At 52.0% G+C, this 11109-nt stretch overlaps 1 protein-coding gene across 1 annotated transcript; it reads left to right on the top strand.

Annotated features, from left to right (window-relative positions):
- The first annotated feature begins 4758 nt into the window (after positions 1–4758).
- Positions 4759–10228, top strand: Kcna7 (potassium voltage-gated channel subfamily A member 7). Its single transcript, XM_048443603.3, has 2 exons — positions 4759–5442; positions 7612–10228. The coding sequence occupies exons 1-2, from the start codon at positions 4885–4887 to the stop codon at positions 8425–8427; spliced, it is 1374 nt and encodes a 457-aa protein (XP_048299560.2). The 5' UTR covers positions 4759–4884; the 3' UTR covers positions 8428–10228.
- Positions 10229–11109: the final 881 nt, after the last annotated feature.

Below are 11109 nucleotides of genomic sequence, written 5' to 3'. Positions count from 1 at the left end.
TGGTTGGTATTTCCAGACAGTTTCACTGTGTAGCCTGTAGATCAGGCTGGATTGCAACTTACAGGGATCCTCCTGCCTCGCCTCCTGAGAGCTGTGATTGAAAGGACATGCCACCATGCCCAGAGGGTTTTGTTTTTGTTTTGATTTTAATTCTCTGTGTGTCTGTCTATCTGTCTGTCTGTGGTGGGGGTGGGCACGTGCCCCGAGGTTAGAAGAAGGTGTAGCCCTTTGGAGCTGGAGTTACAGGTGGTTGCAAGCCTCTGAGTGTTGGGTGCTGGCAACTGAAGTCAGCCCCCGTGGGAAAATGATGCATGTTCTAAATCACTGAGCCATCTATTCATCCTGAGCCCAGGATTCTTGCATGCTGAGTAATCTAATCACTCTGACAACTCAGATCTTGCTGGAGTGAAGGCCGGTCTCTAACTCACTGTTCCTGCCTGAGCCTCCAGAGTCCTGGGACTACAAGCATCACCTCCAGAGACACAGCCTTCACCACTGAGATGGAACCTCTTCTCCAGAGACACAGCCTTCACCACTGAGAGCGTGGTCCATGGTGGCATACTCCTAGAACCCCAGAACTTGGGACGTGGAGGTAGAGCATTTGCTTATTATGCTGGGAGCCATTGTTCCATTCACAGTACGTGAGTCTTAAAAAGCTTTTAAGCTGGCCAGTGTCCCACACATGTATTCCTAGTAATAGGGACTCAGAGGATGGAGCTTCCCAGTACTCACTCACAGCTGTCTGAAACTCCAGTCCCAGGCAATCCCAATGCCCTCCTCTGGCATCCAAGAGTACCAGGCATGCACAAGTACATTGTGCACAAACATGGAAACAAAACACCCACACATGAAATAACAAAAATAATTTTAATTAAAAAACTATTTCAAGGGGCTGGAGAGATGGCTCAGCGATTAGGAGCATTGCTTGCTCTTCCAAAGGTCCTGAGTTCAATTCCCAGCAACCACATGGTGGCTCACAACCATCTGTAATGAGGTCTGGTGCCCTCTTCTGGCCTGCAGGCATACATGTAGACAGAATATTGCATACATAATAAATAAATAAATATTAAAAAAATAAAGTATTTCAAATAAGGCTGGGATTTGAAATCCCAGCACCCAGCACTCCAGAGGCAGAGGCAGGCGGATCTCTGTGAGTTCAAGGCCAACCTTGTCTACAAAGCGAGTTCCAGGACAGCCAGGGCTGTTTTAGAGAAACCCTGTCTCGAAAAAAACATTCAAACAAAACCTATTTTAAAATAAGTTTAACTATTTTTAAATGTAGCTCGCCGTCCCTTTATCATAATCCTAATTCCTACGTTTGTATCTGAAGCCACCGTGTTATTGACAGAGCCTTGATGTAGACAGGGAGAAGGCAGAGAAAGGGGCTAGCTGTTAGGATGAGCTCTAGATGGCAACAGGCTAAGACATCCTAGGGCTGGCAAGATGGAGGTAGAAGTATTAAAAGTTTACCATCAGCCCCAGCCAGGTAATTCCAGGTCAGCCTAGACAACCCCTATGAACCTTTGCTCCAATAGATAAAATGGTTCAGGGTTTAAAGTATCTACACCAAAGGAACATCAGGAACTGAGTTCTGATCCCCAACAACCATGTAAAAAGCTGGATATAGCAGAATTTGTTTGTAATCCTAGTGCCGGGGGCAGGGAGGGAAGAAACAGGCAGGCTCCTGGGCTCAGACAGAAGTGTGGAACAGCTAAATGTCTCAAGTGCACTAACGTCAGTTTTGCCTTTCACTTAGGCATAGCATAATGGGGTAGGAACATTTTTGGAACTGGATGAAGGGTATTCAAGTATGGGGCTGGAGAGATGGCTCAGCAGTTAAGAGCACTGGCTGCTCTTCCAGAAGTCCTGAGTTCGATTCCCAGTTCAGCAAGCACAGTGGGATCTGATGCTTTTTACTGGCGTAAAGTCGTACAAGCAGACACTCATCCCGGTTTACTGTGCATGCATGTATATGTGTGCATGTGTGTGCATTTGTCTTCTGGTGGATATATGCATGCAAATCTAGAAGAGGGTGTGAATCCCCTGGAGCTGAAGTTGCAGGTGGATGTGAACCACCCGGAGTGAATGCTAGGCACAGAACTCCAGGCCTCTGGGAGAAGAACAAGCAAGCCATCCTCCAGCTCCTGTTTCAGTCTTTGGAAACAGGATCTCTCTACACAACTCAGGCTGACCTCATACGCTCAATCCTCCTATCTTCTTCCTGATAGTTTACTGGTATGCACTCCACCTGGCTCTTAAAACAATTTTTAATTTTACCAATTACCTGTTTATTTTGGGTACTGGAGATGGGACCTGAGGCCCCGTAAATGCTAAACAACATTGTAAACAATCACGTTAGGAGCCCATCACGGAGGACTCTAGTCAAGGCTTGACCACCCAGCCACAGACGCATTCTGCTGCGCTCCTGTAAATATCAATAACTATCCTGATAACCAGGAACAATATTTCCCAACTTGAAAGTCTTCGATTAAGCCTCTCATAGTTCGCTTGCGAGAAGAAGTAAATAGTCTCAGGCCCCAGTGACTGGAGTGTGGACGCCTGCTTCCGCACTGGAGGCAGAGAACAGTGAGCAAGGATCGAGCTGTCTTCAGCAGGGTTCTACCGCTGGGAAGAGACACCATTACCACGGCAACTCTGAGAAAGGAAAGCACTTAGCTGGGGGAGCTGGCTTACAGTTTCATAGGTTTTAGTCCATTACTGTCATGGCAGGAAGCATGGCAGCACACAGGCAGACATGGTGCTGGAGAGGCAGCAGAGAGTTCGACACGTGGACTCTAAAGCAACCGGAAGACACAGTGAGTCACAAGGCCTGGCTTGAGCTTCTGAAACCTCAACACCCCTATGCCCCTACCCTACCTTACCACACCCCGCCCCCACCCCACCCATGATATACTTCCTCCAACAAGTAGGCCACAGCTACTCGAACAAGGCCACACCTCCTAACAGTGACACTCCCTTTAATCCACTGAGGGCCATTTTCATTCAAATCATCACATCAGCCTGTATGGATTCTGCAGGAATGCGGGAGGGGGAGTGCTGGGCAGGACCACTGTCCTGGTCTGTGCAGGACAAGGGACCTACTCTAACCTTCAAGAAAAAAACCTCGTGGTGAATGAGAACAGGGATTCAGGCTGAGAAGCTGTTTTGATGTTATTTTACCTCCCCCCCACACACCCCGGCAGAGTGAGAGACTCTCTAGGGTTGAGTTTGACACACAGCACCTTCGAATGGTGGCAGATGAAGAGCTAATGACACCCTGGGGAAGGAGCCGGCTGAGAGTGCTGGGATTAAAGCTTACACTACACTGCCCAGCTATGACCAGTTTTTTAAATACAAGGTCTCACTATGTAGGCCTGGAACTTTATGTGAAGAGCAGGCTGGCCTCAAACCCAAACAAATTTTCTTGCCTCTGCCTCACAAGTGCTAGTATTAAAGGCGTGTGACAGCACACATGGTCTCATAACTGATTTTTGGGGGGTTGGGGAGGTCAGAGACAGGAGGATCTCTGTGAGTCCCAGAAAGACATAAAGCTGGGAAGGGAAACAGGTTTTGTTGGGAATTATATCTTTTGGTGCAGGTCTCCATCTCGCCAGCAGAGGGCGTGAGGAATCCCTTTCCTCGTTAGTGGCTAGGTATCAATGCCCTTTCTACCACCCTCTACCCCATCAGATGGGACTATTTTTTACCCGGTGTCATTAGACACCAGCGTCTGGAAGCCCATTCTCCGTCTGCCCTTCGGTTCCTGATAGTGACCCTGCGCATCTCCCGGGCCGACTCCAGACCCTTCCCGGCAAGCCCTGCCTCCTTTCGCCATTCTTGGCTTCAGCCCAGGACTTCCTTACTAATCTCAAAACACAGAAATTCCAAGTTCAAACTCTGGCGCGCTCAGTGGCCAGGGATGCGGCACACGTACACAACGTTCAGAGTTGTGAAAGGGGCCCTGAGATTTCGACAAGTACCAGGGCTGCTGCAGAGCTCCTTAGGAGTGATGTCAGAGACGCAGAGGAAGAAACACATGACTCCAGACACACAGATACTCATTGAGAAATACTGGGAAAGAAAGCCAGCAACGAATCCAGACGTGGTGTACACATCTGTCATTCCAGCTGTTGGGAGGCAGAGGCAAGACGATTGCCAAGATTGAGGCCAGTCTGAGCTGAATACCAAAACCCAGTGTCAGTAAAAAGAATAAAATACCAAAAGGCAGAGAGATACAGAGGCTCCAGTCAGACAGACAGATAGTCAGACAGCAAGAACTAGTAAAGCGGATACATGACCCCAAGGCAGTAACCCAGGACAGACTAGAGACAGTTGGGAACCAGAAAAGAAACGTGCTACAGATAGACGCCATGGTTCATGACTGTCATCCCAGCAAGCAGGACGAGGCAGGAGGATCGCTATGAATCCGCAGTCAGCTTAAGTTATAGGCTGAGAAGATTGTATCTATAACAAACAAATAAATAAATAGCCGTGATGGCAAACGCCTGTAATCCCAGCATTTGGGAGGTGGAGGCAGGAGGATCATATATTCAAGGTCATTTCACCTACACGGAGTTCTAGGCCACTTTGGGCTACATAAAATCCTGTGTCATAAAACCAAAAGCTAAACAAATAAAATAGCGCTAACGGAAGACACATGAAACCCACGGAAACGCGGGTGGCCGTGGGGACCGGCAGGTGCAGCAACAGCAGAGGGCGCCCTGCGCCCCGCGGGGTCACTCCGCCCCCTCCCCCGCGCTCTGGCCGGACTTTCCCTGCTATTTTTACGCGCGGACACCGGACACCCGGCTGGGGTGGCTGCGGCACCTGGGCCGGGCGTCGGGGCCACACGTCCGTCCGCCGGTCGTCCGGGCTGTGCGCGCCATGGAGCCGCGGTGCCCGCCGCCCTGCGGCTGCTGCGAGCGACTGGTACTCAATGTGGCCGGGTTGCGCTTCGAGACCCGCGCGCGCACGCTCGGCCGCTTCCCGGACACGCTGCTGGGGGACCCGGTGCGCCGCAGCCGCTTCTACGACGGCGCGCGCCGCGAGTATTTCTTCGACCGACACCGGCCCAGCTTCGACGCGGTGCTCTACTACTACCAGTCGGGTGGGAGGCTGAGACGGCCGGCGCACGTGCCGCTCGACGTCTTTCTGGAGGAGGTGTCCTTCTACGGGCTGGGCGCCGCGGCGCTGGCACGGCTGCGCGAGGACGAAGGCTGCGCGGTGCCCCCCGAGCGGCCGCTGCCGCGCCACGCCTTTGCGCGCCAGCTCTGGCTGCTCTTTGAGTTCCCCGAGAGCTCGCAGGCTGCGCGGGTGCTCGCCGTGGTCTCCGTGCTCGTCATCCTGGTCTCCATCGTGGTCTTTTGCCTCGAGACGCTGCCAGACTTCCGCGACGACCGCGATGACCCAGGACTCGCGCCGGTGGCGGCTGCCACTGGCCCGGTGAGGGGCGGGGATTTCGGGAGGGCCGGGGCGGGGTCTTGGAAGACCTGGCCAGTCAGAAGGTGCGGCCAGGGGCAGAAGGAGGGAAGCATAAAAATCAAAGACACAAGCTGGGTATGTGAATCCCAGCATTCAGGAGACCGGGATAGGAAGACTGCCACGAGTTGAAGGCCAGTCTGGGTTACTGTGTGTATGAGAGCCTGCCCCGAAACAACCTAACACTGACTGAGAATGTGCCTCAGTAGACAGCCTGCTCAGAATCCCCAGCAGGGACTGGGATGTGAGTCAGTGGTAGATCTTCTGCATAGACCCCACAGAGTGAGGGGTTAGGGGTTGGGGCTTGTGGGACTCAGTAGTAAAGCTGCTGCCTACCCTTACACTGTGAAGGACCTGGAGAGATGGCTCAGCCGTTTAGAGCACTGTCTGTGGAGCTAGATTCAATTCCTAGCACCCACATGATGGCTCACATTCATCTGTAACTCCACTTCCTTGGGGTCTAATGCCCTCTTCTGGCATCCTTGAACACCAAGGCACACATGTGGGACACAGACGTATGCAGGTGAACCTCCCCAGCACATAAAACAATAAGTAAAAAATTTAAAAAGAAAAAAAAATTTAAAAAGAACCCCCAGTGAGGGATGTGGCTCAGTGACAGAGGCCCTGCCTAGATTTCCTCACTGAGAAGATAGTGCTCCTGCCTACACTCCCTCAGTGAGGGGCTGGGGGCGTGGATGGATCAGCGGAGCACAGCTTGCCAAGCATGTGCGAAGTCCTGGGCTCCATTCTTACCACTGTGAAATGAGCATGTGGGGTCAAAGAAACGGAAGACAGCAGTGTCTGCCCGTCTGGCAGAGAGCTAGGAAAGACGGACAGTCAGGCCAGGCCTACTCTGAGTGAACTGGAGCGGTGAAGTAGCAGGAATGCTGCTGGGGTGTGGAGCTGAGGGCCATACAGCAAAACCTAGGACCATTATGAACCGTTATAGTCTGGGCTGGGGGTTAGGCATGCAGAAGGCAGAACCCCTCAGAGATTCAATACTGGGGGTGGGCAAAATACTGGAAGGAAAGATTCTCCCTGATCAACCATGAGCTCAAGAGTTTCCATCAGTGAAAGAGCAGGGACTGCATTTTGGTTAAATTATTATTATTATTATTGGTTTTGGTTTTTCGAGACAGGGTTTCACTGTAGTTTTAGAGCCTGTCCTGGAACTAGCTCTTGTAGACCAGGCTGGCCTCGAACTCACAGAGATCTGCCCTGCCTCTGCCTCCCGAATGCTGGGATTTGGTTAAATTATTTAAAAAATTATAGACATGGAAAACCAAGTTATAAACAAGGTCTTATGTAGCCAGGGTGGCCTGGGCTTGCTATATAGACCAAGAATGGACTTAGGTTCACAGAGATCCAACCGTCTCTGGCCTTCTGAATGCTGGGCTTAAAGGTGTATGCTGTGGCCATTGGCATTGTTTCAGTTTTTGATGTGCCGTGGTGGAATCCGGAACATTAGGCTGGCACTCTATCACCGATTCAGACTCTCACTGGGGGATGCTAGACAGAAGCTCTACATTGAACCACACCACTGACCCCTCACTGGGGGATTCTACTCAGGAACACTATCACTGAGCCACACCCCTCACTCCTCACAGAGGGGTTCCAAGCAGGAGCTGTGTCAATGAACTACATCCCCAACCCTCTTTTCCCATCTTATTTTATTTTTAAGGATTTTTGTACTCTACCTTTTGTGTATGGGTATTTTGTATGGGTACGTGCATGTCTGGTGTGGAGTTACAGACAGTTGTGACCTGCCATGTGTGCGCTGGAAATTGAACCCAAGTCCTCTAGAAGAGTAGCCCCGTGCTCTTAACTGCTGAGCCGCCTCTCCAGCTCCTCACTTTTTATTCTGAGACAAAATCTCACTAAGTTGCCCAGATCTGCCTTGAATTTACTTCTGCCTCAGTCTCCTGGTAGGAGACCTGTACCACCAGGCCCAGGAGACACCTTTTTGCCCATATGCCTGAAGAACAGAAAGTCAGCCATCCAAAATAGTCCCTAGGGTCTTGGGTTGTATAGGACAGTGAGATCCCTGGGGAGCCTTGGGATCATGGCTACTGTCCTTTGATGTGGAAACAGTGACTAAGGTGTTGGCTCTAACCCTCTCTGTCCCCTCTGCAGTTCCTCTCTCGGCTGAATGGCTCCAGTCCCATGCCAGGATCTTCTTCCCGCCTGCCCTTCAATGATCCCTTCTTTGTGGTGGAGACCCTGTGTATCTGCTGGTTCTCCTTTGAGCTGCTGGTGCGTCTGGTGGCCTGCCCAAGCAAAGCCATATTTTTCAAGAATGTGATGAACCTTATTGACTTCGTGGCCATCCTGCCTTACTTTGTGGCCCTGGGCACCGAGTTAGCCCGGCAGCGCGGTGTGGGTCAGCCAGCTATGTCACTGGCCATCCTAAGGGTCATCCGATTGGTGCGCGTTTTCCGTATCTTCAAGCTATCAAGGCATTCAAAGGGCCTACAGATCTTGGGTCAGACGCTGCGGGCCTCCATGCGTGAGCTAGGTCTCCTCATCTTCTTCCTCTTCATTGGTGTGGTTCTCTTTTCCAGTGCAGTCTACTTTGCGGAAGTAGACCGGGTGGACACCCATTTTACCAGCATCCCGGAGTCCTTCTGGTGGGCAGTGGTCACCATGACCACAGTTGGCTATGGAGACATGGCACCTGTCACTGTGGGTGGCAAGATTGTGGGCTCTCTGTGTGCCATTGCGGGTGTGCTCACCATCTCTCTGCCCGTGCCGGTCATTGTCTCCAACTTCAGCTACTTTTACCACCGGGAGACAGAGGGCGAAGAGGCAGGAATGTACAGCCATGTGGACACACAGCCCTGCATCACACTGGAGGGCAAGGCTAATGGGGGGCTGGTGGACGCTGAGGTGCCTGAACTTCTACCACCGCTCTGGCCCCCCGCTGGGAAACACATGGTGACTGAGGTGTGAGGGACTGCTGGGGTCTTCAGGAAGCAGTGGGGTGGGAGGGAGGTGGGAAGGCAGGCAGGTGCTGGGTTAAGGAACAGAGACCGAATGTGAAGTTATGTCACGTGGTAGTTTCTAGGGGGGCCTTAAGTAGATGTGAATGGTCATAATTTGGGTTGAGTCCAGGGGTTCCCCATTGACTGTGCAAATCTCCAGGGGCCCCTATGGGTTGCACTGAAAGAGACTTGCCATAAGTTGTGGGTTTCCTGGGTCTGTGTGGGGGGTCTCATTCAAGTATATGATGAGCAGTTATGTGGCTTTGATTCCCTAGGGCCAAGCTGGCTCCACTGTTAAAGTGGTCACGTGACTGCTGTGTGGAGGTACAAAGGAGATTGTAAGAGTATAAGAGATAGAAGGAGGCAGAGACCCAGAGAGTAAGGGACAGAGAAGGGACAGAGGCCACAAGCAATGGTTCTCTGTGCTGTCTAGTGTTACTTGACTAGAACCTGCTTAGGGCCGTGCAAAGCTGAGACATCTGGAGATGTGTGACAGTGGGAGTCTCCCAAGTCTGATGACATCTTTGTTCTCATGGGCCCATGCTGACTCATGTCACTGCGTGTCCCGTGGGAGTGTATGTGAGGGCCATAGGACCATCGGGACCCAAGGGTCACAGTGCAGATAAAACTAAGTGTAAGGGAGCAAGCACGGGCACAGGGTGTATGTGGCCCACTGAACAAGCTTGCTCAGGGGTATGCCCTGTAGAGCGGGTGTTTCTGTCTCCCTGGGTGGGTCCCCCTCCCCGCTGCCCCAATCATCTGGAGAGGCTCTGTGGGAACTAGCAGTCAGTTTACCCTGCTCATTTGGGATCCAGTTCTATGCTGCCCCAAGCTTTGGCACAGAGATTCAAAGACTGGAGTCACAAGGGAAGAAAATCACAGGAGGAAAGAAAAGGTGCTTGGACCAGACATGACAGGGGGACAGAGACCTAGAGAGGAGAGAAAGGAAAGGGAAGAGAGTGAGAAAGGGGAAGAGGAGACGGGGAGAGGCCCAGAGAGAGGAAACCAAGAATGAGGAATGGGCACAGCGTGGTGGATGTCGGACATGCAGAAAGAAGGAGAGATGTACTGAAGAGGAGAGAGAGAGAAGGAGAGAGAGAGAGAGAGAGAGAGAGAGAGAGAGAGAGAGAGAGAGAGAGCAGAAACCGTGGTAGCCTTGAGCCCAAGGGTCACCCTTTCTGTTCTCTGAGTCATAGCAGACTTAAGCCATGGCGTCAGCACCCCTCACAGCCAAGGAAGGCCACCACACTCCTGGAGGTGCTCTGTGTTTCCTAGGGCAGAAACCCAAGGCTGTAAAATGCTGTGGCTTCCCCCAAGGTCACCCAGCACGTCATGGGGCCAGAACTGGTGGCAGGTGGCCTGCCTGTGACACCTCCACAGTTTCTGGTGTGCAGGTATTGCTGGAGGTCACTGGTCCTGTGTCTTTTTGCTTTGTTTTGTTTTTTGAGACAGGGTCGATACTTCTTTGTAGCTCTGACTGTCCTGGAACTCAAGCTGTAGACCAGGCTGGCTTTGAACTCACAGAGATCCTCCTGCCTCTGCTTCTGATGTGTTGGGATTAAAGGCATGCACCGCCATGCCCGGCAAGGCCCTGCATCACATAGAGGGAGAAGCTGATAGTGACAGGAACAGCATTACCCTAGGCTACAGAGAGACATTTTCAGAGGCTTCTGAGACTGAGGGCATTTTAGGAAGAGGAGAGCGGTTACAACACCTACAGAGTTCAAGTTATTTGACTGGCATTAATTTATTAAAACCTGTTCACTGGTGCCGAGTGTCAAGTTATTTTTGATAACGATGCCACCTGCTTCAGTCATATGAACTCTTGCTTAAGACCAGAGGGTAAAGCATCTCAGGCGGGCTGCTGGGAGGATATGCCTCCTTGGAGCCATCAGACATGAGGGAAAGGATGTGAGAAGGACCCTCGTCAGCACCAGCCATCTTGCCGTGCCAGAGAAAGGAGGGATGGGGGAGAGGGCATGATGGGGATGGACACGGGAGAGTCTCAGGGTGGTTGCTTCTCGCTACATAGACTCATATTCGTAGAAATGGAGTCTGACCTGCATGCAGGGATCAAAGACAGAGATGCAGAACACAGATTTCACCATGGAATACACAGAAGAGATGATGGAGCAGAGGAAGTGTGCCCTGGAGAGAGGACAGGTGCCAGGCAGAAGAGAAGAGCTCAGAGAGCAAAGAGACCAGGGGAGGGAGGGGAGGAAAAAGAGAGGGGGAGAGAGAGAGAGACCAAGAAAAGAGACCGAATTTCCCTCTTCTTTCGCGACCCCTCCTTGCCTCCCAGAGGAGCTGGGCTCTCTCCGTAGGGATGGACTGTGTTAGGAAAGGATGAGAGGTCTGAAGGGTGACCCAAGGGACACCCAGGCTAGGAAGTGTCTCTTCCCACCTCCAGTAAACAACTGGAGTGGGCTCTGAGTCACCCTGGCTGGGATGGCAAGTTGAGGGGAAAACCCTAATCGGGGGACACCCTTCCTGCCGCTTTGCCATGCTATATTTAGGTTGGGGGGATGGGTGCTGGGTGACCCCCCCAAAGGCAAGTGTCAGCTTTCCTCCTAAATATAGCTTGGGGTAGGGGAGCCAGAGTCCCAGAGAGGGATATGGGAGAGCAAAGGGCCCTGCCACCCAAGGGACC

Source organism: Myodes glareolus, chromosome 24, assembly GCF_982192425.1.
Source record: "Myodes glareolus chromosome 24, mMyoGla1.1, whole genome shotgun sequence".
NCBI classification, from domain to species: domain Eukaryota; kingdom Metazoa; phylum Chordata; class Mammalia; order Rodentia; family Cricetidae; genus Myodes; species Myodes glareolus.
The sequence above is the reverse complement of the archived record's forward strand: the minus strand, read 5'-3'. Positions and strand labels throughout refer to the sequence as shown.